Source organism: Eublepharis macularius, chromosome 10, assembly GCF_028583425.1.
Source record: "Eublepharis macularius isolate TG4126 chromosome 10, MPM_Emac_v1.0, whole genome shotgun sequence".
Lineage (NCBI taxonomy): Eukaryota > Metazoa > Chordata > Lepidosauria > Squamata > Eublepharidae > Eublepharis > Eublepharis macularius.
This window is the reverse complement of record NC_072799.1, coordinates 67799471-67826407: the sequence shown is the minus strand read 5'-3', so window position 1 is coordinate 67826407 and position 26937 is coordinate 67799471. Positions and strand designations below refer to the sequence as shown.

The 26937-nt window shown below is 42.5% G+C and overlaps 1 protein-coding gene across 2 annotated transcripts; it reads left to right on the top strand.

The window, feature by feature from the left end:
- The first annotated feature begins 266 nt into the window (after nt 1-266).
- On the top strand, nt 267-26550 carry MFAP3L (microfibril associated protein 3 like). Of its 2 annotated transcripts, none has more exons than XM_054990118.1 (3): nt 267-342; nt 20503-20909; nt 24561-26550. In XM_054990118.1, exons 2-3 carry the CDS (start codon nt 20627-20629, stop codon nt 25433-25435), a joined length of 1158 nt encoding a protein of 385 aa, XP_054846093.1. In that variant the 5' UTR covers nt 267-342; nt 20503-20626; the 3' UTR covers nt 25436-26550. The 2 variants fall into 2 exon arrangements, with proteins under 2 accessions (XP_054846093.1, XP_054846092.1); XM_054990117.1 differs by having other exon boundaries at nt 24558-26550.
- The last annotated feature ends 387 nt before the right edge of the window (nt 26551-26937 follow it).

Below are 26937 nucleotides of genomic sequence, written 5' to 3'. Positions count from 1 at the left end.
GGAAAGGCGCTGAGGACAAGCGAGCGCATTTGCAGGGCAGCCTGGCTCGGCCTCGAGCATGCGCAGTGCCTCCCTGACCTACTTCTGCATGCGGGCGCCGGGGAGCCCTGCCTGCGCGAGGGAGCGAAGCGGTGCCGGCGCTGCGGCTTGCAGGGGCGAGCGCGTGCGGAACGCTGCCCCGTCCCCGCCGTCCAGGCGAGCCTCGCCGCACCCCCCCCCGCACCCCCGTCAAACGTCGCCCCGAAGCTGCCGGCCAAAGGGGAAAGGAATGCTCTGAGGAGGAGGAGGAGGAGGGCTGCAGCGGACGGGAGGCAGCCGGCGAAGCGAAGCGAAGCCGCCTCTGTGAGCACTCGCGCCGCTGAGGGCGAAGCGCGTCGGGACGGTGGTTGGCAGGGGGAGCGGGCGGGCTGCGGTAGGGGAAGGGGGTCTTTCGAGAGGGCGGTTCAGCTGGAGGCAACTTGTGGGAGCGAGTCCGAGACACCCTTCGAGGATGCGGAGACGGCGGAAGGTCAAAGTCGCTCCTCTGCAGTTTATGCCGGCTTTCTGTGGTATTCCGGCGGGACGCCCAGTGGCAGAGGGCATGCGCGCGGGGCCTCGTGGGGTCGTTTTTCAAAGAGAGCTCCTGAGCATGTGCAGATTTCCCCCCTCAGTAACCATATTCCACAAGATAGTCCAATAGCACCTTTAAGACTAACCAACTTTACTATAGCATAAGCTTTCGAGAACCACAGCTCTCTTCGTCAGATGCAGTAAAGTTGGTTAGTCTTAAAGGTGCCACTGGACTCTTTACTATTTTGCTACTACGGACTACTGGATCATATTCCACAAGCAGCAAAGGGCCCGCCATCACAGACGTAAAGGGTTTGGTGAGGGCCAAGTATTTAGTTGGCTGTCCTGAGGTGGCTTCGGATCCGGTGGTTTCTTGTCATTTAGCCCAAGGACCACTCTTTCCAAGGGACGGGGGCCTGCCAGAGGAGAAAATTTTGGAACTGGAAGACCGGGGCTGGTGCTGATGTTGGTGCTCAGTTGATCCTCCTTGGCAGGCGACTTGCCAGAAATAAAAGAGGAAACGACTCAGTGCCACTCACCGTTTTTTATGCCTGTGTTGGAAGTGTATTTAATTTCAAAATTTTATGTGTGCATGGCCTTGGGGTTGTAAGGCAGGGAGGCAGCCAATTTAATTTCCATTTGGGGAAAACTCTGTGGCATAACAAGGTCATAGAAGCATTGTCTAAAAACATCTGATAAGGTAACTCTCAGGCTCAGGTGCGATGGCACTCCCAGAAGAGTATTGCACACTCTTGTGCAGTTTTATGCCTTTCCCATTGTTACCTCATAACCTGTCTGCTTTGAATTTGGTTACCATATATGATGAGAGGCATTAGTGCTGCAAGTGGCACAGATGGTGAAGATATTGCCACATGCCCTAATGGAGGCAGGAAGGCATAAGAGTCAGAGGTGTGTACTCCTTCCAGCCTATTCCTGTGCATAGTTTAGTTACACAGAAATAAGACCCAATGGATTCAATGGGACCAACATCCAAGTATGTGTATATAAACTCAGCCTTCTCATTTCCTGCTGTCTGCTCTTCAGCTCAGTAAACTAGGCAAGACTGCATTAAAGAAGCTTGCATTTATTTTTAATATTAAATCATGTTTTCTTCAAAATCAGACTTTCAAATCCTGAAACATAGTTTAGGTACTAAAATATTGGGAGAGCCAGTCTGATGTAGTGGTTAAGAGCGCAGGACTCTAATCTGGAGAACCGGGTTTGATTCCCCACTCTTCCGCTTGAAGCCAGCTGGGTGACCTTGGGTCAGTCACAGCTCTCTGGAGCTCTCTCAGCCCCACCCACCTCACAGGGTGTTTGTTGTGGGGATAATACTAACATACTTTGTAAACCGATCTGAGTGGGCATTAAGTTGTCCTGAAGGGTGGTATATAAATTGAATGTTGTTGTTGTTATAGAAACTAAACTACCTTAAAGATGGGAGCGCAGGGGGCGCACTCCTAAAAGTTGTCTGCTAAGGAGCCTGGCAAACTTATCTTGGGAGGAAGTTTCAAATAGCATCCACCTCTGGAAAAGGTCTGAAAATGTGCTGTATGTGTTGTGTCAGAGAGAGATTTGAATGGTTGCTAAATTTTGTATTTCCAAACAGAAATGGCCATTTCTTCTTTGTTCCTGTGTGCTTTGGTGCAAGCTGTAATCTTTTGCACTGGGCACGATTAATTAGTCTGCAAAGAGCATCCTGAGTCACCATCTCCCAACTCTGACATATTGCAATGCGGGCTTCCACCACATTCTCTTCCAGCAGCATCTCCCTACCCCATGCTGCCCCCCCCCCTTTTCTTTTCACTTAACATCTAGCGTTCTCTGAAAAACACTGGTTTGTGTTTTTTAGCTGACCCTAATAAATACTATACTATACTGTTCCCGCCCCCAATGAACAACCATGACTATCTGTATTTTTTGCATGCGCTTGATGGTGGCATAATCTCATACTTTCTATTAGTGACGGGCACATCTCCCCAAACTCAGTTTGATTCAGAACAGGGCATAGCAAACCAAGAATTTTTTAGCAGAAAATTACTTGATTGATTCCAAGCCCAACTCAAGTGATGTCACTCACAGCTACAAAAAGACCACCTTGGAAGTTTCCCTCCCTCCCTGGACATGTCGGTCTATTTCTGTGGCACAATCCCAATGCCAGTGAACAAGGACGTGTGGTTTCCAGAGCACCAGATGTCCATACAAATGATACTGATCGTCCTCAGAAAACTTCATTTTCTAGGCTCTTTGGTACCTGTGATGCCCCTATAGCAGCAGTCTATCATCTTCCCAGGAACCGGGGTGGGGGGGGCGTGTTTTCTCAATAACATCTCCTCTGCTACCTCAGCATTTGCCACAGCTGTCAGATTAATGGGTAAGTGGATGGGGGAAGATTATAGTCTAAACTAGAGAGGAATTGTTTGGGTCTAATGAGGCTCAAAAAAGGCAAGAATTACAAATCACCAAAGTTCAGCCCAATCCAAATACAATACAATGTTTTAAAAAAAACCTCTCTGAAGCATAGAATCAGCAATATAACCACCAACCATTCTAATACCACAGTTAAAAGAACACACTAAGAGCAATTAGGTCCAGAATTAAATCCATGAAAAGCACCTAAAACATCAGAACAATAAAAAAGTTCCCACCTCTCACTGAACCACCTCCAGAGAACTTTGGATGAATTTTATCTCAATAACCTTTTAATATTCCTTCAGAGTATCAGCAAGACTTTAGCCAGAGGGTGATCTGATAGACATTTTTAGGTTACCTTGATAGTAACCATTTAGTTTAGATTGGTCATCAGTCACTTTTTTAGAGAATGCAAGCAGTAACTTTTACATCCTGTTGCATTTAAATTGTGTGTGTGTGTGTTTTGTAATTGTGTATTCTTAATGTGAGGCAATTTTTATTTTTGTTTAAAATGCAGCTGCAACATCAGCCTCTTCAGCATGGACTGGCAAAAACACTGTTGAGGCTTTGCAGGGCTATTTTATCTTCATAGTTTTCTCCTTGCTTCTTTGTTTTTAAGAGTTTTTTAGTTCTCATCTTAATTAGATATTTCCCAGCTGGATGATTTCAATTTTGTGTTTAAATTTGTCATATATTGTTCTGAAGAGGTAACTGTAAGCAAATAATTTGCTCAAATGAGACTTTTGTGCAAGTTCTCAGAATTCAGTTTAAACTGCCAGCTATCTTTCAGCACTTTTAATTAAAAGTGTTTCTCATTGCAGTAGCCCCAGGAGATGCTTATCTGGATGCTGTAAATGGCCTTAAGAAACAGGGAAGAGCCATGCACATGCAATCTTCATTAACAATCTTGCATGGTACATTTCTAACTTGCTTGGAAATGAAATGCAAGGTCTGCAATGAAGAATGTTCAATAGGAAATAGAAGACAAGAGTAGTGAATGGTGTCATTGCTAGTACATTTGTCATATATACATTTCTTACATGAAACTCTAGGAGACGAGTCCAAAAGAAGTCTACTCAGGATCCTACTGAGGTCTGTTCAGTGGCTCCTGGAAATGGGCCCTTAGGATTGTCAGTAATGTGGCTGTGTCCTTCAGTAGGTGAATTGCCGGCATTAGACATCCCTCTTTTGACAATAACTTGCTTGGTAACATTTTTATTTCATACAAAACATCCTTGAATTCTAAGCAATATCTTTCTCAAAGCCATGTCTTCCAAATCTATTTACATAGCGGGCACACTACTTGTTTTCTCAGTATGTGTTTCAGTTGTTGATGTATACTGGGGCAATGTAGTTTTGGATGGATAAAGAGACTAAAATTGCCTCTATTGGATTAGATCGAAGGGTTCTCAAACCCAGTACTCCAGTTCTAACAGTGACCAGCCCAAAATAAGCATCACTTGTTATTGTTCCCCAACTTATGATAATCAGGGAAATACATGGAGGTTATACAGGGAGCAATCCTAAGCAAGTCTATTCTATTCGGAAGTAAAGTTATTCAGTGTGGCTTAGTCTCAGGAACACGTCCTTAGTATTGCAGAAATGGCTATTATCGCCGATTACTAGAGAACATCTTCTTCCAAATGTTCCCACTCAGCTGGCAGATGAACTATTTACAACATTAGCAGGACCAGTGCACTTGCTGCCAGCTCCCACACTATTCCTAGCAGTATCTACAGCTTCTGCCTCCATGGTTAGGCAAATCAGATGGTTGTTAGCCATGTACACTGTGTAGTGAGCTTTGTTTTCTAGGTAAGAAAGTAAGCTGGTTAAAATTAAAGTTTGCAAAAAAATCCTTACGAAGATGTGCCGACCACTGGATCCCGTGAAAGCCGTTTGCCCTGCCTCTTTCTAACTAGCTTACATATAACCCATTCCATCCCTATGTTTAATTAGGTATGGGTATCTGTTTTCATACGACAAAAATTTGGAGGGGTATAAGATGCATTTTACTGATGAACCAAACTAGTAATTCTTAAAAGAAAAGGGAGCAGGAATAGAGAGGAGTATAATTCTAACAGTGCATTCCCATTAAATCTACACAATAAATTGGATCCTATCAGCTTTTCCACTTAAATCTCACCCAATTCCCCTCCTCACTGCAGCCGCCCTTCCCACATGACTTCGGTTCATGCATGTCCCATGATCTCCAACATAGCCCTTTTTTTCTTAGTGAAAGTGGACCCTTCCTCCTTTTATCATCAGCAGAAAAGCTGGTTGGATCCAACCCAATGGAATATAAAAGCTCATTTGAATGAAAAGAAGCACCTCTTTGTCTATCTATGTGCTGAAAACAGCAAAAAAATGTAAACTATTATCACTATATGAAAATCCCATGAAAAACTGTGAGAATAAAGCTGATAAATCTGAAAGCCTATCAAGTTGACCTAGCAGCTCATTCCCTAAACAGTTCCAAAAGTATCAGAAGGCAGATTAGATGACAGATTACAGAAATGATGTCTTTTGCTGTGGGAAGGCCACGGCAATGGAGAGGGGAAATAGTTACAACCTCTTTACTAGGAGTCCACAAAAAACAATAGGCACAGGGCTTTTTTTCAGCGGGAAGGCAGTGGAACGGAGTTCCGGCACCTCTTGAAAATACTCAGCAATAGCGCGTGAAAATAATATTATTTCAAAGAATCCCATGTGTTTCTTCCTCATTTCCCCCTTGAGAGTTCCACCACCTATTTTCCCAGAAAAAACCCCTGAATAGGCATATATAGTTTTCCTGCTGTATAAGCCAATAGTGTGATTTTGTTCTGCTTTAACCCTGATTAAGGCCTGCTTGTGAAGAACCCATTGTAGCTACTTCAGCGTAAGTGCAGAAAAGAGCTGAAAACCATTCAGTTTACAGTGTAATAACCACTATGTTAGGGGACTGGATTAAAGTATGTTGGCGTACAAAGGTCTCATTGTCCAAAAACGTTGGAGTTTCCCCAAACTATTTAGCCCTTGGATGTAAAAGATTGTACTGTATTTGCCTATGCAAAATAATGAAATAGTTTTCATTGATTATTCATATGGCGAGTTTATAGCAAAAGCTTAGCAGCTTAATATTAGTGCAAAAAACAACTAGAAAACAATAAAATTTACAGAAATGTGTGCAAATTATTTTCACTTCTTAATCAAAGTAGAATAAAGCATTTTGAATATATAGGTGCATAAATATTGAGAAAAACAGGGCAAACATTCACATCCTGCATATAATTAGAATGTTTTCATACTAGTTAATATGGGTAACACACATTGCAACCTGATGCCGAAGTAGGGTTGCCAGCCTCCAGGCAGAAGAACAGGACCACGTACAAAAGAGTTTAATTTTCTTGCTATCAGGCAGTGCCTGGAGATCTCCCGGAATTACAACTGGTCTACAGGCCACAGAGATCAGTTCACCTGGATAAAATGGCTACTTTGAGGGGTGGACTACATAGAATTATGCCATGCCAAAGTCCTTTCCCTCCCCAAACTCCACTTTCTCCAGGTTGCACTCCCCAGATCTCCAGGAATTTCCCAACTTGAAGCTGGCAACCCTAAGCCAAAGTCTTGGGAGCAACCTTCAGTAGAAATGTAAGATTTCCAGAAATGTTGAAGCCATGGGGAGAAAATGGGGTTTGGGAGAAGAGGAGTGGAAGTTCTAGAGAACAACTGAGATATATGCAATACTTATATTCCTGACAAACTTAAAACTTATTTTACTGCTTTAACAACATAAAATGCATCGTTTATAACTCAGCATATAATTTGGCATATTTGTGTAATTTACGAGTATAAATGCCTTCGTTTTCTAGAAGCAAACATGCAAATATCCCCAGTTCTTGAGAGAGAGAGAGAGAGAGAGGGAGCTGCAAACTGCTGCACTCTGTGCTACCTTAACATATTACTTTACTTTTTTCTGAGAGGCAGGAAAAAATAAAAATTGAAATTAGAATGCAAATCTGTCATAAACAAAAGAAAATGTATCATTTGTACTGAAACAGACTTACACAGTCACAATAGGGCAACAAGCATATTTGGAAGAGTCCAGTAGCACCTTTAAGACTAACCAATTTTATTGTAGCATAAGCTTTTGAGAATCAAGTTCTCTTCGTCAGACGAAGAGAACTTGATTCTCGAAAGCTTATGCTACAATAAAATTGGTTAGTCTTAAAGGTGCTACTGGACTCTTTTTGATTTTGCTACTACAGACTAACACGGCTAACTCCTCTGGATCTATAAGCATATTTGGATATCAAGTAAAACTTTGCAGCATTGAAAACACATGTTACGGCTTCTTCAACAATGCCATTGAAGATTGTCTCCCTGCAGTGTCTAATCATAATGGTTTGTCTTCATGCTTTCTTCAGCATTTACTAGGAACGGCATGAAGACTCACAATAATGAGACTCACATAATGGCCAAACTCATTAACCTTATCAAATTCTTCAAGAGTTTATAGGCATATAGGCAGGGGTAATTTGATAAACATTTTTTCAATTGGCATTCCAAAAATCCATTGACAAAATCCCTCCGCAAAGGTTCCTGAGTAAACAGCAAGCATGGGATAGGTTCTTTTATGGATAATTGGTTAAAGAATGGGAAGTGGGAGAAACAGGCCCTTTGGCAATGGAGGGATTCTAGGACATCCTCCAAGCATCTGTATTAAGTCGGATACTGTTTGACTTATAAATGATTTGGAGTCAGAGATGAGAAGTGGCATGTCTGCAAGGTGACTTGAAGACAATATCACTTTTTTTCCAAAGGTAATTTTATCAGTGCTCAGTCCTATCACAGTTACTTGAATGGTGTCAATCACTGTAGTCCAAGGATGTGAACAAGTTATTTGTTTAAGTCTTGCCTTACTAAAGCCAGTTGATCGGGGTCCGTTGATTGGGTGCAAGAGGTGGTCAACACATTATCAAAGGGGAGCAGTCCCCAACAGCTTTGAAGAAGGATTTGGTGAGGGCCATCTTGAAGAAATCCTCTCTTGACGATAGAAATCAAAATAACTGCCATCCTGGGACTAACATTCCTTTTCTGGGTAAAGTAAAATGGTCTGAATCCCTGCCTGGAGATGGTAATGGGCTAGATTGGGGATAAATAAACTGAATTTTTTGGGCAGAGACATGGGATATAAATGCTTCAATAAATAAATAAAATGAAATAACTAAGTCTGCAAATGATGCTAAATTATTTACAGTGGTAAAAATCTAAGCTGTCCGGTAAGTGCTCCAAAGTGTCCTTTCTAAATTTGGGGAGTGGGCAACAAAATAGCAAATGAAATTCACTTTAAGTGTATGATGATGTATGCTGGTACATAATATCCTAAATGTACACTGATTAGATATGCAGTAGTTGTGGTGGGGGGTATCTCATTGAAAACACTGATTCAGTGTGCAGCCACTTTGAAATCTAAGAGAGTTTTAGGAAAGAAATAAATCTATAGTGGAATCACGTTTAGAATACTATATGCAATTCTATTTCCCCCAGCTCAAAAAGGATAATGTAGAGCACTTTAAAATGTACAGAAAAGGACACTTGAAAATGACTAAGGGATTAGAGCACTTTCATTAAGAGGAATGACTAAAGTATGTAGGGCTTTTTATTTGAGAAAAAAATGGCTAAGGGCTGACACGATACAGGTATCATAAAAATATGCAAAATGTGGAGAAAATGGCTATAAAGAATTTATATTTTCCCGTAATACTAGAACTTCTGGATTCCAGTTGCTGGGGGACAAACAGTAGGAGAGGATTGTTGCTTCCATGTCCTGTTTGTGAGCTTCCCCGAAGCATCTAGCTGTCTAGTTCTAGAAACAGCACTGAACTAGTTGGAACTCTTTAGTCTTTACGTTTTTATTTTCATACTTTTAAATATTTGAATCTTACTTATTTAGATCTATCCTTCCATATACTGAAAAGTTCAGTCAGTGTAAATTTTCTGCCAATGGAATGGGAGGGGTAATTTACCCCAATTCACCCTACCCTTCCTCCTTGCAGACCCCTAGTTCTCCCCTTGTGCTGTTCCTAAGATGCCCCCCCACCCCCGCCCAGGAACAGCATTTTGTGGATATCAGTGGGTTCCAGCAGGAGGGAACATGCAAGAAATTTCCATTCTAAGGACAGAAGTTGTTTCCGTTAGTGGAAAAACTAAGCTTAGATCCAACTGGAAGACTTCAACCTAGTAATAAAACCATCAGGTTTGGTGCAATCAAAAGGGATTCTTGAAGCCCAGCCTGATGACCTTTTAGGATTGTAACCAATAGCCAGGATGCCTAATCATATAAGGTTTGGCAACATTCTCTGAAATGAAGTCGTAAAGTCGTCTTTTGATACAGTTACAGATTGTAGGACATGTCAGTTTGACCAATATTGCTACTCCGTCCTGGCTCTGATCTTGCCAGACTGGTAAGAGTTGCTGTATCCTTTTGCAAACTTCATTAATTTTGTTGTGCCCTTCTGCAGTTTTCCTTCATTCTGACTGCCTCCTTGTTTTGATTGTTACAGCCTTTAGTCAAAATATTATTTCTTATGGAAAATACAAATATGTTGGTAAAAAAACAATAAAGCTTAAGGATATTTCGTAGAAAAAGAGCTGGAGGAACTTATTAGCATATGCCATGCCTCTTGCCATCACCGGAAGTGTGTCATTAGTTTAACTGATTTGCATATGCCACACCCCCTGCCATCACCTATTTTGGCTGTTTTGGACCCAATCCTGGCCATTCAGGGCCGAAATTGGGCCCAGAATGGCAAAAGGGGCTGAAAATGACTGAAAGGGGGCCCAAAATGGTCAGGATTGGGCTGCTGATGAGCGGGAGAATGATCCACCACCCATCAGAGGCCCAATCCGGGCTGTTTCAGCCCCAATCCAGGCCGAAACGGGCTCAAAGTGGCCGAGAGTCAGGTGGGCAGGGCCACCTGACGTGACCTCTTTGGGGAACTGCATTCCTGTGCGTTCCCCCTCAAAATGAGCCCTGAGGATATTTAACACTATCTTTGACAGTAACACTCTCGTAAAAGAAACTGATATTTTATAATGTGTAAGTTCCTTAAAGGCTGTTTTATTCACCAACTGGAAAGCTTGATCATTATACATCTAGACCTCAGTCATAAATACACATAAGTTGCATCACAGTTGAAGACAGTGATGGAACCACGGTTCATAATGTGGAAGTTCAGAAAGGCAAATATATCTGCCAACTTGAGAGCCAGTGTAGTGTAGTGGTCAGACTGACAGACTAAGATCAGGGGCAGGTTTGAATCCCTATTCTTCTTGTGACAGTTACTCACTCTTAGCCTAACCTCCCTTACAAAGTTGTTGTAAGGATAAAAAGGAGAAAAGAATGTAAGCCCCTGTGTATCCCCATTGGGGGAAAAGGCGGGAATTGAATGAATGGACTTGAGCCCTTTACAAATCAGTCAAATAATCCAACTGACATTTGCACCTGAGTTGTAGTGGGCATACCACAACAGTGACCCAATCCATCCCCTTTCCTTTCTAAGTGACAGTGGTTGTGACAGGGAGGCCTTACAGTGAGAACCATGTTAGGCCACATGCAAGAAACTTATAGAAACTATGATTTCCATAGTTCCTAATACCTAGAACACTGTTTTGCAAGACTCATCCCAGTCTTGAGGAACCCCTGGAAATATAACCATGGAATCAGGAGCCTACATTTCCCATAGTTCCTCAGTGTTGGATCACTGCACTAACTGCACCAAAGGGTAAATTGAAGCACTATCACAAGCCTTCCCCATTGCTTTCTGCCACCACCACTACCAGGTAATTTGTAAGAGAGAATTGGAAAATTAGAGAGTGATGTGTTCTCAAAGACAACACTGGAAGTGGCACGGCCAAATAGGCTCAGAAAAGGATTTGGAAAAAACAACCTTTTCCTTGAGCCTGTTTTGAATTGGGGAGGGAAAGCGGCATGGTATAGCCCAATCTCATCAGATCTTGGAAGCTAAGTACTTGGATGGGAGACCACCAAAAAAGACTCTGCAGAGGAAGGCATTGGGAAACCACCTCTGCTTCTCACTTGCATTGGATGCCCATTGCTGGGGTCACCATGAGTCGATTGTGACTTGACAGCACACACACACATTTTGAATTCAGCTGTGCTGGACTTGCCTATCACTTGGTTAGGGCATCACTTCAGAACATAAAAGTACAAGTGCACAGAACTTGGTTTTCTTCTTGCTCGTAGCCAGTTCACATAGCACACTGAAAAACCTGTATACTTCATAGTTCTGGACCCTGAAGCTCATGGAGTAAAAGCAGATGGAAAAGCATCGAACCAGGCACCATTTGCAAGAGTCCTCACATATTGGGGATTAGGATAAGAAGGTTTCAGATCACAAAGGGGTGCTTCTCCAAAAAGATTATTTGCCCTATTGCTCAAATGGTATAGCTTTGTGTATGCATCAAGAACAAGAAACAAACAGCACTGTGAGGCAAATTGCAAGAAAGTAGATAATGGATAACTTAGGTGGATAAATCCAATTTCATCTCTCTCCTCCTCATCCTCCCTCCCAGCTTTATTCCTTACAATACCAGAGATTTGAGCTTGCGTTGTGTGTGTTTGTGTGTCCACGCACCTGTTTGCTACACTGAAAAAGCAGCTGCACTCAGAACCATAGCCTGGTGTATTTGTGTAATGAGTTAAGCAAATACATAGTAAAAAGATCCAGCTGTTTCTGGAATAATAGCTTTGTGTACCCAATGTCTTGCCTGCGCTCATAAATAAACACAACTGCTAAATAAATCCAGATGATATATGTAGCTTTAGCAGTCACTAGCCTTGTAAAGGGTACATTCAATCAAACCAAGCAAGAGGCTAAATGAACTTAAAAATAAGACTTTCATACATTTTTTAACAACATCCTTTCACCTTAGCGGCACACTGTTGTTTCTGTGTAATTCCGATTTTATCAGCAGAAAAGTATTCATTAAAAGGCATACAACTACATTTAATTGACAAAATCTGTTACATCAGTATCATACAGTACCAGGGCTTTTTTTTCAGCTGGAACACGGTGGAACAGAGTTCCGGAACCTTTTGAAAATGGTCACATGGCTGGTGGCCCCACCCCCTGATCTCCAGACAGAGGGGAGCTTAGATTGCCCTCTGTGCCGCTGAGGGGCAATCTAAACTCCCCTCTGTCCCGAGATCAGGGGACAGGGCCACCAGCCATGTGATAATTTTCTCCGAGAGCAACCCACTGAGTTCCACCACCTCTTTTCCCAGAAAAAAAGCCCTGTACAGTTCATATCATTGTTGAAGAACATTGCTTCTTTTTAAAAGTGAGCTTCTTAGCCAGTTTAGATGTTACATTAATAGTGGCTAGTGCACATGTGGGAATCAATGTGCTTCTGAATCCCTACTAAAAATGTAACGTCCAAAAGGCACATGGTCGGATCCATGACCTGTAAGGGAGTTTTCTAGCATACAGATCTGACTGTGGGTAATATTTTTGTACAAGTATCTGGAGCATCATAACTTCTGTGGAGAATCAAAGATGTGTTCCTTGAATCTACCACCCCTGCTATTAAAGTAATGTCTGCACAGGCACTTAGTTGATAATCATGAAAGTATACTTTTCCAAACTGCTGCCTTTAATAAGAGAATTAAGACGATATCTTCTGGATTAGGTTGTGTCCATGAGTCAGTGATTCTTGGTGGAGTTCTCACTGATACTGCAAATGCAAAGGAATTTGCAAGGGCATTCACAGGTACAACAGAGCATCCAGAGGGCAGTTTCCCCTTCCCTTGCACTTTCCTTACTTCAGTCCCTACTCCGAGTCCCGACTGGCTACCAAAGGGTTTTTTGAGGCTTAAAAAATTCACAGTTGTTGTATCAATATAATGCTATAGCAATATGGCAATTCCTTTTTTTTTTAAGTACAAAAATGTGCACCTTCCTGTCCACATGGTATGCAAACCTATTTCAGCAATGAACTTTCCAAAAAGATTGTATCAAACCCACTTTGGGAACGATTGAAGCAATGCAAGGAGGAATCTAGATAGTGGATAATTTGGGGATGATGTCTTGTGGATATATTTTTTTTAAAAAACCAACCCTGCTGCAGTTGCATGCTTCTTCAGAGCAAAACTTCCATGTAGAAGCAGCCTCAATTAGTTTTCTGAATCCGTGCAGCATGGGCTTTGAATTAAGGTCTCCTGTTCTCAAAATTTAGCACTGCAGGCCTTCACAAGTCAAAGGAGGTTCAAATAGTAGCAACTCTGTACAGGACTTTTCCAGTGGTGAACCCAGTACTTTGGAATGAGCTTCTGGAGAAAGTTCAGGCTATCCCCTCACTATTCCAGTTTTGTAAGGCTTAAAATGTGCCATTTTCTCTGAGAATGTTTGATTGGGACCCTAGAAGGGAGTTTTTGTGGAAACCTACACTAGTAGTTTTAGTTGCCCACGGAAATTGGTTTCTCTGGTAACAAGTTATTAATTAGCTGTGGTTCATTATATGCTATTTTTAATAAGATAATTTGACAGTGTGCTATATATATTTGTAGACTCTGTTGTGTCCACATTTTATTTATTTATTTATTTATTTATTTAATCACATTTCTAGACCGCCCTCCCCGTCAGACGGGCTCAGGGCGGTTCAACAACAGCTTAAAGCAGTAAAAACATTATAAAAACATTAAAACATATCAAAACAATTAAAATTGGCGGGTACAAAATATTAAAATACAGCTGGAGCGACGCAGAGGGCAACCTAAACTCCCCTCTGTCTGGAGATCAGGGGGCGGGGCCACCAGCCATGTGACCATTTTCGCCAAGGGCGATTTAAACTTTAAAAAACTCCCCCCTTGTTCCAGCTGACCCAAAGTGACGCCATTGTGCGGTCCTGAGTTCCACCATCTCTTTTCCCAGAAAAAAAAGCCCTGATCCTATGCTTCTAGAGTTGCCATATGTAAGTGTCATGAATACTTATAGAATAGTGCCTGTGACCAGTTTATGTTTACTTGATCATATGCACGTGCAGCTGTCTTATACTGAATTAGGCCATTGGTACATCAAGGTCTGGCAGAAGCTTTCCTGGGACTCAAGCGAGATCATGTTATCCTTTTATCTGAAGATTGAACCTGGGACCTTCCACAGGCCGAGCAGACGCTCTACCACTGAGCCACAGCTCCTCCATTTTGTGCATGTTATCCTTTGTCCACAGAACTCAGAGCAGCATCCTGAGCTCTACCTCCTTTGCTTATTCTCACAATAATGGTGTAAAGTAGGTCAGATTCAGAACGAGTCACTGGCTCATGGGTCACCCACTGAGCTTCATGGCCGAGTAGGGATTTGAACTGCTTCCTGAACTTCGTCTAGTATCTAACTACTGTGACACACTGGCTTTCCTGTCTAGTGATGTCACCAGCATTCAGGATTACCTCATTCATTATACAAATCTGTCCAGCTCATAATGTTTGTATGTATTTCTATTCAAACATTGTTTCTTGAGAGTCTTCTCTGGACTGGAATGTAAAATGAGTTGTTGAAAAATAAAGGAGAGGTCAAATGGCCTAAGAACACCACTGTAAGGGAAGGAAGAGCTCTTGCCTTCCACCTCAAGCCATTTCCCTGTATCAAAATTGCAGAGGGAGGGTATTTCCCTCTTTTTACTGCTCCACATGCACAGGATACTCCACATAGAACAGCAAAAACAGAGACCCTTCCCCCATTTGCTATTTTGGAAAATGACTTGGGGGGGGGGAGGCGGGAGTCCTTTCTCCATGGAGGAAGGACTCCCAAGTGGTGGTACTGTGTGCACGTGCGGCAGCAGAAAGGGGGAAACTCCCCTGCACTACTTTTGCATGGGGGGGGGGGGGAAGCTTGGAAGAAAGGCAGGAGCTTTCCTCTCCCTGGCGGCAGCTTTCAGTGTCCATTTCCATGCTGTGTTTTTTTTTTAACAGAAGTCAGTCCCCGAGGCGATGTGTTTCTGCACAGAACATGGGTTGGCTCTGTGCAGAACCCGTAAAAGAAGTAACATGTAGAGTGACTGTCGGGTTCCCTCCACCTTTCGGGCAAAGACAGTGGGAAAGAAAGGGGGAATCTTTTAGATGAAATAATGTGGTGTACTGTCATAAATATTCTGATACCAAGCTTTGCATTAGAACCCTGTGCTTCTGGTTGATCTAGTAAATATGAAAGTGGAGGCTATCCAAAAATAAAATGCAGAAAATGAAGGACTACTGTTCATTCATACAGAAGCTGCCAAAAGCTGGACACTGACAGCCTGTAATGAAAGTGAACTGTTATTATTGATCCCTCTCCGTGAGCCTGGACAATTCACACCCATCAGCTGGCAAATTTCCAGTGAACTTTTGAACCCACTGTAGTGCATCACTAAATTTTGATGTTTGGATGTTTTCCTAATTTAAAATCCACAGGACATGTGCAGTCATCTTTTATGCAAATGCATTCGCTTCAAATATCATGAAAAGATAATTAAAGGGTGTATATGTGTACGTGCATGTGTGTACACGCATTTGTTGTGTGCCTACTGCTGTAATTATACAAGGTTACGTTAACTACTTTGTTTTGGCTGTGTAGTACACCAACCTCTCTTTCGCATGGAGCTGTTCCATCAGTTCTGGCCCCCATACGGCATCGATTTCTCTCCAGAGTTCTGCACACATGGTCAAAATATCCTCCTGATTCAATCTCCAAAGTGCTTCCCAGACTTTTTTGCATTTTGCCTGGAGAAAGGCTGTATCTGCCACAGAATCAGTCTTTCCCCGGCTTTTCTTCCTGTGTACATACCTTGATTTTTTTTTTCAGTGAAGTCAAACTGGGGGATTTTTCAAATACAGAATGCTTTCTTGGGTTTGAGGCCTGGCCCTCGCCCTACCTTTCACCTTCCCCTTTATCCCCATGTGGCCTGATTGGTTGAACAGCAACTGGTCCAGGTTCTTTCTGAAACTTTTTTTAAACAGCAGTGTTGCAACATTGGTGTCTTTAAAAAAACATGGCCAGTGCTAAGCCCTTTTCCTGAGAGTCTGGAGAGCTCCTGCCAGTAGACAATATTGATTTAGTAGGTCAGAAATCTGACTCAGTATAAGGTAGCTTTGTCTGTTCAGAGCATTAAGTATACTTGCATGTTACGGAAATGCAGAATCCAATCCTTGTGTGCATTCTGTGTGAAGCCACTGGGGGGGGGGGATCTTTTTTTCCCCAAGTTCTCTTTCAGTTAGTTAATTTTTTTTTTTTACCATGCTGCTTATCTGTGAGGAGCAAAGAGAAAACAACTGCTTATCTGTGAAGAGCAAAGTAAAGTCAACAAATGCCTGTGCCCAGTTGAGGTTGCATATTAAAAATGAGATAGTCTTAAGAAAAACAGAAAATAAGCAGATGTTTTACCAAATTAGTTGTAACCAGTGTGTGTCCTGGTTGTCTACGTTGCATTTATCCAGATTCAAAAGAGAGAAAGGGAAGTGTCATTCAGGGTTTCTGAGGTATTGTAGTAGCTACCAAAACCTTACTTCCAGTGGTTAAGTTTCACATTGGCTCCATAATATACGGACAGTCCAATCATTCCTTTTCATATCTTTATTAGTGGTCTATTGCAAGCGGGTAACGGGGTGGGGTGGGGCAGTGCTTCTAGGAAGCTGGCACAATCAGAGCAACCCCACATGGTCGGAGCACCCATACATAGCCAAGGCAGTGTGGGGACTGACTGTAGAAAAAGAGGGTTTTTCTCCCCAGCTACCAGACCCCCCTCAGTAACCTATTAATTGGCCCTCAGTCCAAGCACAGACATGACTCTGTTTAGAAACACTTTCAGCAGACAATCTGGCAGGATGCAGTGCAAAGGGAGGGGGGGGAGAGCACTGACTCAGGTAATTTTTTTTACCTTAGCCTCATTCTTCAGTACTTCTCCCAATAAATTTTTCTAATACACACAACACCAAAAAAAATTCTGAAATCAGGAAATGAATGAAATTTGAAAGCTATTAATTACTGTGAAAAAAAACCCTCTTGATAGGTGTTACTAATTTCACAGTAAACAGTGGAGGACTCAGTAGCTTACTGTTTTGTCCCTTACTATTTCAACAGCTGAGAAATAAGGCAATCTTAGCTGGTATTTAGATAATAAATTTAATAAAAATAATAACATTCAATTTACATACCGTCCTTCAGGACAACTTAACACCCACTCAGAGCTGTTTACAAAGGGTGTTGTTACTATTCTCATGACAATCACCCTGTGAAGTGGGTGGGTCTGAGAGAGCTCAAAGAAGCTGTGACTGACCCAATGTCACCAAGTCGACTTCAAGCAGAGGAGTGAGGCATCAAACCCGATTCTCCAGATTGGAGTCCTTATGCTCTTAACCAGTACACCAAACTACATAAAATTGAAGGTGTTCTGATTAATATTACCATGGGTACCCGTTGTTTTCTGTTTGGATTAGGGAAAACAGTTGGAGCCCAACAAAAAACTTGCAGTCTGACCATTCAGCAAGAAAGAGCAAATAAACGTGTACCCCAGACCATGATGGCTCTGTCATATCACTTTGGGGTCTCTGAAAAAATGTTGCTTGTACACAGTCTCAGATTGTAATCTTCATTGTGTGTAAATAATACTTTAAAATATGCATTGTATGATTAACCACCATACCGATAGCATTTTCAGGACACACAACCCATTTATCCTCACAACCACTCCGCAAAGTAGGCTTCCTTGCTCAAGGTTACCCAAGGAGCTTCAGTGTCCAGAGGAAATTTTGCGTGTAACTTAAACTCGCACAAATGTGGTCCTTTTCTAAATCTTTTACACTTGTAGTTAAATTAACTGAGCTTGTGCCAGATGGATACTTTGAGGAATGTCATGTGTTGTGGCAGATAGAACAGTTCAACTCAGTGCTGCTTTCTATTTATTTTATATCCTGTTTTCACTTTCAATCGCCATGTACCTTAGAAACAAATTTAAAATAGTTTCAGGTGGGTAGCCTTGTTTGTAGTAAAAGAGCAAGACTCAGATCCAGTAGCACTGTCTTTAAGGTGCTACTGGACCTGAAATGTAAAATATTACTGGAATTCTTCAAAAATATTTTATCATCCATTCCGTAAAATGTGTTTGATAAATTAGACAGCAAATTAAAATGCAAAGAGTATTCTCTCCCTCCCCTCCCTCCTATGAATTAAGAGTACTACCCTCATACGTTTCTGGGGGCTACAAAGAGCAATTATTTCTAATTTATATCAAACCGATCTGTTTCTGAAAAGATACTTTGAAATGTAGCCTAAGAATATCAGGAGTGGAATTACAACTAAGCCTCTAGCTTAGTCATGTATGATTAGTCTTGTCTTCCTAAAATAAAATATATCCTATTTATGGTGCATTTTTGGGATGCCCAACAGTAGTGTCCCTGGTTGACAACATGTTCTGTCTTGTTCAAAGGTCTGATAAAATGTGTCAAGTATAAATTACAGCTATTTTAAAAGAGGTTATAGATGGATAGTTTTCCAGTATGTACCTGAAGTATGACCTAGCATAAAGAACATACATACGAGATTTTTTTTAGTTTGAAATTAAGCTCTTTCTCCCCTGCCACCGTAATCCAACACGAGTCTCCATCACCAGCTTCTTATTGTCTCCGTGCTGATCCGCATACTGCTGATGTCCTGGTCTCTGTTTTTGGAAGCACATGATTAGAAGACAAATAGATTAAGAAGGGGAAGCTGGAAGCATGTTCCTCCAGAGGACTTTTGTGGATCCCCGTATAACAATTCCCAACGAGTAGTGCCCACGGCATGAAGTGAGACTAGCTTTTCCTTCTGGGTCTTTCACTTCAAGGAACTTAATTGCTAGGACAGTACCATGGACAGTATGTGCAGCTGAGAGACAGACTAGGAAGACAATGGCGGCCAGGGTTGGAATGACCTGATGCAGTGATTGGGAGGAGAGAATGGATAAGCATAGTACAATATTGTTCCTATACTCTGTTGAGACATTCAATCCGGTAAAAAGGTTCCTCTGTGGTTTGTAAGACAGGTTGAATTCATTAAATTAATTGGTTTGGACCATATTAGCTTAACCTGGAGCACTAAACTGGAAATTAACCAGCAGATTCAATCCCCGTGAAGCGGGGGGGAGGGGGGCGGTTATCAGTATCTTTTTGCCATTGAAACCTGGTTGTGTGTTTTCGCATTACCCAGAATAAAATATTGTAGCATGACCGTTGGACATCTGGGCAGTGAATAGAGCCAACCTATCCCTTGATAGCAACAACAACAACAAAAAGCATAGCTCTTGCTCAAATCTTTTGAATTGAAAAAGAACAGTTATAGCTGGATGGCATATACGTCTTTGTGAACTCACTGACACACCTGTGTTTTCAAAGCAAGGCTTTTTAATATTTGACGGCTGCTTGTGGCAATATATAAGGCTGGATATGAGTCCCAACAAAGTATAGTGCAGATACAACATCAGCCCACCTAAAACTGTTTCACCACAATACTTAGAGCTGGATAAAACAGCACTATAACAAAGCTGTCTGTTGACTGTCCACCAGTATTGCTTACTATGACTGGACAAAGCTCTGTATAGTTTCAGTCAAGTAAAGGTGTTTTTCACCTCCATTAGCCAAGATCTTTTGAACTGGTGATGCCAACAATTGAACCAAAGATGTTCTGCATACTACACATGTGCTCTGCCACTAAGCTATGGCCCATTCTTTATTACCTCCTACACTTGTGTATTTTAATTCAGCATTTCTTAATGCAGCCAAACACGTTAGTTACCTTTTACTTTACGCAACAGATAGGGTAGTACCTTATTCTTTATGAGTTATGATAGGTGAGTCAGTGGCATTAACTATGTTAACATCTTACAGCTGTGTTTCTATAATAAGAATATAAGCCACATGATCACACACATTTAGTGGAACAGATGCTAAACTGTATTCTGGATCTAATAAAACCATTGCCTTAATTGCGTCTGCCGTAGAAAGCTTTTCTCTAAGTAATTGACTGCTGAAAGGCTGTCATAAATTGAAGTGTGCTTTAGTGTTCTACTTTATGCACATTTTGTCAAGTGTGCAAAAATTAATGCATTTCAATCACCTCAGAGAATCATGAAACTTTCACATATGTGCTTAAGTGTGCTGGCACAATTAGATTGGTTAAAGACATTAATTATCCTTGCAGTGATCATTACTCCCACATGCTATTGTATTGATTTTTAAAAAGTCTGGTTGTAGAAGTCCTGCAGAACGGAACCAGCAATGTCAGTGGTATGCCTTTCCATTTATAATTTTTTAAACATTAAATGAAAGATGATTATCTTACATATCCTTCATCAAATTAAATCGGATACAGTCATTCATTTGAACATAACAGTATCTGTGTTACTGAACTAAAATGAATAACTAAAGTGTTAAAAGAAGGAAAGAAAATATGCGTGGCTTCAGGAATTATTTCTTTACAGGAGCTGTGTTTCTGCTTCCTGCCCCCTCCATTTACTGATTATACTTGTGTTCTTTTTTAGGATTTTCTTGGTTTTTAAACCTTCATGGATCAGGGCTAATATTTCCTGTGGCTTCTTCAGGAAAATATAATATAGATAATTCCTCCCCCAGTATTCACTCACCTCTGCAGTATCCTGAAGCCAGATGAATATGTTCAACAACCATCTCCTTTTGTACTACTGGACTACCATATGCCTTTTCAATCTACTAACAGCTTTGACAGCTGCTGAAGATGTCACAAACAGCACTTTAAACCACACTGACATGTTCTCTGGATCTGTGCCTGTGGTCATCTACAGAGTCGATCATATTATAGTGAAAGAAGGTTACAGTGCCTTGATGGACTGCAACATTCAAGGTCGCCCTGGGCCAGAATATGAGTGGTACAACTCCAATGGCCATTTGCTGACAGAAGAGAAGGATGGAGGTAAGATTTGGAGAGAGAATGTGACTGTCCTGTTGTGTCTAATTTCGTCTAGGGATTTGAGGGTCTTCGAAGAGTGGGAAACGGTGGAACCAAATCCACCCCTCCCCCCTGTTTTGCTGCAGCTTTTCCCGTCAGAGATCTACCCCTGTGTAGTAAGCCCAGGGGCTCAGCTCCAGGTGCAAAGGGATTAACACAGCCAGGATCCTCCCTTCCATGGCTGATTCTGGTTATGCTTGAGCCACAAGGGAGATCACCCTCAGCCCAGGCTTGTCAAGCTTTAAATACACACTGACAGGCTCCATGTCCTTCTCCTTCCTTTCCCTCCTACAAGAATCTGGCCTTGTGGGGGCCTTACTTTCATTCGTATGATGGCCACACGCACTGATGTTGCTGTCTTGCAGTGGTGCCTTCTGGCCTGTGTATTTGTTGCTATGACCACCATTGCTGTGCCTGGCCACAGGGTGTTGACTGGCTGTGGGGCTATTATTGCTGGTGGCCACTGAAAGTTCTTGCCTCAGAGGCTCCTTATTAGGATCTTCAGAGAAAGCATTGGAGTTCCACGATGTCACAATTCCTAAACCTGTTGATATCATGAATACGGTCATAGGAGAAGAACATTCCGGGATTTTTTTTAAAAAAACAGTCAAGAGTTACACCATTCAAAGCCTTCATATTAATTACATTTCTTGAATGAGATTTACCATTCAAATCAAAAACAATTACCATGTAGGTATCCCTGAAATGGATTTCCAAAAGAGACTGGCAGAGGAGATATTTTGGGGGCGGGGGGTGGTACATGTCCCTGTATCATTAAAATACAAATTAAGGTTATTACAGAGATTTGACACAAATAGTTTTCATTTGGGCCCTTTAAATGGAACATCACACAATATGGTTTTGCTCTATCAAAATGCAAAGTTTCTAACTAAGAGCTAACCTGAGCAACTTACTTTATTACATAACAATGAAAAATGCAGCTGGCTGGGCAAGCAGCATGTTGTTTTCTGTAACTGCTTTTCCTGTAACTAAATACATACAACGGAAATGTGTTTACACATTTGCCATACGAAGGCAAAGAAAGGAACAGGCTGAACTATGGAAAATGGAGTTTCAGAACCAGTGTGGGAGGCACACAGCACAGACTTGTGATTTGTACTCTGAGCAATTCTGGTGGAGCTTGAATGATTTTGCTGGATTATTCAGAGCTCTGGGGCTCAAAAGACTTGCAATTTGCAGATCTTAAATTTAAAGGGCGAGCAAAGAACCTGTCATTATGTTAGATCCTATGAATAATCATGCAGGGCAGGCAAGGGTGCCGAGAGCAGTAATGCTTTTACCGCTGCAGGACAGGCTTTCATCTTTGCTCATGCACTCTACTTTCCAATTCTCTCCTCATCCAGCTTCCCCACCTCTGGTTTTGATGTTGAACTTCCAGCAGATGGAGGGAGATTACTGAAATACCCTCAAGTCTGTTCCCCCACTTTTTAAAAACTTACCCCAATGCTTACATAAAAACTTATCATCTTTGAAAATCTGAATGAGACAGAGGTGATCTTAAGCCTACTGATTACATTGACTTTAAGTACCTGTCCACTAAACTGTGGCCAAAGCAATTTTCTATATTCTTTCTCTTTCAAACACTCCAGCACGTATCTATTTATAACTGTCCGGGGTCTGAGGCTCAGCTAACGGACTTACTGGGAGATGGAGAGGGGAGGCAGTTGGGGGACAGCCACCCAGCCACCCCAACTGGCACCCAGGATCAGAGCAAACCAACAACAGAAGAGGGGAAGGAGGCATCCGTGCCACGGGAGGGCAAAGAAGCGCCCAAGCCTCAGAGAGTCAGGCAAGGCAGGTGGAAGCCAGCTAGCCCCACCCTCTGGTGGGAAGGCAGGGGGCCGGGCAGGGAGAGTGAGGACCCCCAAAGGGAAGTAGACCCAAGGGAAGAGACACAGGAAGCAAAGGCAATCAGCCAGCAGCCTTACCAGACCGGGAGAAGAGGCAGCCAAAGCAGCACAGAGCCATGCCCCAGCCTGCAGGTCAGCTAGAAGGCAGTAGCCTGGTCCAGCAGAACCAGAAGCAAAACAATCCCAGGTGAAATTGCCTGAGGCAATCTGCAAGAAAAGCTTGGGAGCCAGCCAAGGAGGCATAGGAGTACCTGCCCCAATCAGCCAGCAGAGCAAGCCCAGGTGCAACTGCCTGAGGCGGCCAGGGCCGTGGATAGAGTGCAGGAGGGGGGCGTGGTTGACAGGTGGAACAAGGAAGAGATGAATGGATAAAAGGGAAGTCCACTCACAGGGTGTGGGTGGGTTGTGTAGGAGTGTGGTGGAGTTTGGAGAGAATGAAGCTGGAAGAAGTAGGGGTGAGAGAGATGAAGAACAGGAGGAAGAGCAAGGCCAGAAGAGGTGAGGAGGGCAGGGGCTTTGAAAGGCAAGGAGAAAGGGGAGGCAGCCAGGACTCTGTCAGGTTGAGCAGGCCTGTGAGTGGACTGAGAGGGAGCAAGGGTGATGTATACCCCCCTCCTTCCACAGAGCAAGAGCCTGCACTGTCCCTGATGGCTTCCCAGAATCAAGGTCAGGCGTCCCGGTGCACCGCATAGTGATGTTCATGGTGGAGGCTGACAGTAACATAGGCAAACCATCAACAGTGCATGGAAGCACCTTTGCACACACCACTAATCACAGCCGGCCCACCCATGATACTGTCCCACCATTTCTTTTCTGTGCTGTTCTGCTGGGAGAAAAGCCCTGCTTAGCAGGCAGATTAGGCAGAGATCAATGGAATCCCTGAAGTGGAAAGCAAGGGAGGTGTGTTAGTCTAGAATTCCTCTTTCTTCCTGTTCACACATTCTGCATCCATACACTTGCCCTGACCCTCAAAACCGTCTTTGGTGACAGCCAAGTCATAGATGTGGACACTTGCATCTCTTGTAAGGAAGCACACATTTTGTTTTTTGCCATTTCCCTGAGCCACAATTCAGGATAATGTTTTCTGGTATATCACAAATTTAAGCAATCACCCTAACCCAGTGACACAAACATTGTCTCTGTCTGTCTGTCTCACACATACATACAAACACGAGTTAAAAGTAAACAACAAATACACTGAGTCCATGATAACTATTAGAAGAATAAATGGTTTCCCTTTTTGCTTTACAAAGCTGTTACATTCTACTTGTTTGCACAAAAACAGTGTTTTCTTTTCAATTCTTTTCAAGCCTGAAGCATTTAAAATAATGCTTAAAGGTTATTCTTTTGCTGTGCACTGCAGCATACACAATTTAGGCAACCTGAAGGATTTGGGGGGGTGTTTTTTCCCTGGGAACACAACCAGCTATACTATATCAAGCAATACTTCATGGACAATTTATGGCAGCCCAAGTCGGTAGCAAGCTTTGGCCACATCCCATCAACGGTTAAGTCTGTCTCCCAGTAACATACTTTGATTCTTTTAAAACAAAAATGGATAGCTATGATTTCCCACAGTATAGATTATTATGGATAAAAAATTTAGAACCCTTGCTTTGCAGATAGCCTCAATGCCCCTAGTGTATGGCTCCCTAAATACAGATTAACTATTGTCAAAACCCATTTTCCTTTATCCGTTAATATGAACACATTATACTGATGACTTCTGCCTTCTTTTCAGCAGGAAAATGGATTCTTGACAACGGCCAACTAAACATTACTAGTGTATCATTTGACGATCGAGGAAAATACACGTGCGTTGCATCTAACATCTATGGCCAAGTAAATAACACTGTTACTCTGAGAGTTGTCTTCACCTCTGGTGATATGGGGCTCTACTACATGATTGTATGCCTTGTGGCTTTTACTGTTGTTTTGATTTTAAACATTACACGGCTGTGCATGATGAGCAGCCACTTGAAGAAGACTGAGAAAGCCATCAATGAATTCTTCCGGACAGAAGGAGCAGAGAAATTGCAAAAAGCTTTTGAAATAGCAAAACGTATCCCGATCATCACCTCAGCAAAAACTCTTGAGCTTGCTAAAGTAACACAGTTCAAGACCATGGAGTTTGCCCGCTATATTGAGGAACTGGCAAGGAGTGTCCCCCTGCCACCTCTCATCATGAACTGCAGAACTATAATGGAAGAAATTATGGAGGTGGTGGGACTCGAGGAACAGGGGCATAACTTTGTCAGGCATTCAGCTGTAGGACAGGAGACCACTGACCCAGAGGAGATGTACATGATACCCAGTGCTCTGAAGCGAAGGGACTCCCCCACTGCTGACTCCGATGCATCTTCTCTGCACGAACCACCGCTCAAGATTGCAATCAAGGTGTCTGTCCACCCGTTAACTAAAAAGGACTGTGTGGATGACCAGTCACAAGACAGTGTCCAATTAGAAATTAAAGAAGAGAGGGAAGAAGAGATTGTCCAAGCACCAGTGCAGGTACCTGATCCAGTTTGTGACACAGAGCCTCCCACGGAACCAAATCATACAGACACGGCTGTGCAAAATGGCAAGGACACTTGCATTGTTTATGAAAGCCATGTATGATACATTTTTTCCTGCAAATCTATGCAAAGCAAGAAATCAGGTGGAGCACTCTTTTTTTTAAAAAAAGTTAATGTATTTGCCACTAAGCCTTACCTGAAGACTATCACAGCAAACACATGTATGCGGATTACTTGGCACTTTCTTCCTCATTATGTAACTTAGTTCAAGCGCAGAGCGGGACAAAGAAATTGCTATTAGACTCATACTAATTTCTTATTTTGGTTCAGGAGAATTCTTTTGTAGTTCACAAAACATTTACCTCAGAGAATTTTTAAGGCCAGTGTTGCTTTCAGTGGCTGCCTGGGAATCGTGTGCAGTTCTTGCAGCCTCTGCGACTGCTGCTGTCAGTGGAATGACTTTCAGTTGTATGGTGGCAGGATTGCTGTGTGACATAAGCTGAGAAAAAGAAGAACCTGCTTTTCATTTTGCTCTTCTCGTTCTCTCCTCTCTCTCTGTCATGCATTTTTGTGACTCCAGAGGGTCTTGAAACATTGTCCACGAGGGAGCATTGCTAGTTAATATCCTTGCGGAGCCATTAACAAACTTTTGCACTGGGGTGTAGCAGAGCGATAAAGAAGGCCAAATGCGTTTATTTCATTTGAAGACAATTTGAGTTTAAAGCAAGTGGGGGGTGGGAATCCCTTTTCCTCTTCAAGAGAAAAAAAAACCTGAAAGACACACCTTCACAGAGGATACACAGCATTTTTTGTTGTTGGAAGAAGAGGGTTTGACCCCAGTCAGAAAGCCACAAAGCAAACAGTAAGTGCAGCCTGGAGCATAGCTCCCCAGTCACAATGCTGGGATGATTAAGTGAAAGGAAAACAGGGATCTTTGTGTAGCCTGAACACGGAATTTTCACAGGGGAAGCTTTTCTCATCCCTGCCTGACAAACAACATGTGCAAGGATAAGCAGCTTCAGGGACCCCTCATGGGGTCCCTGAATAGCAGCTCATGGAGCTGATTGTGAATGCAAAAATATATATGTGGGCAGGGGGAGTGAGAGTCTGCTTCACCCTGTGTGTTGTAGTCACACAAACAGAAAAGAGCTGGTGTATGTCTGGGAGCTAAACCACATGAGACAAATTACATGAGGATGCTCAAGTGAAGGGAAACGTAATGTTAGCTGGGAAGCGTAGTTTGAATTTCACCTCTGTCTACAGAGCTGGTAAAGATCGCTCCTCAGAGGGTTTAATTTCCTCTTTGCCTCTCGGAAGGCTCTGACGATTATTAACAAACCCTCTGAGAAGTGATCTTTGCTGGCTCTGTAGGGAGGTGAAAACAAACCCTCTGAAGAGCTATCTTTGCCAGCTCTGTAGAGAGAGGTGAAATCCAAACTACACTTCCCGGCTAACATTGCATCTCCCTTCACTTGAGCGTCTTTGTATAATTTGTCTCGTGTAGTTTAGCTCTGGGAGGCTCAAAACTCCCATTGCACGTGTGATATTAAGTCCTCATGTTGTTCCCTAACAAACACAAAGACTTTGTAATGTGCAGCTGGAACC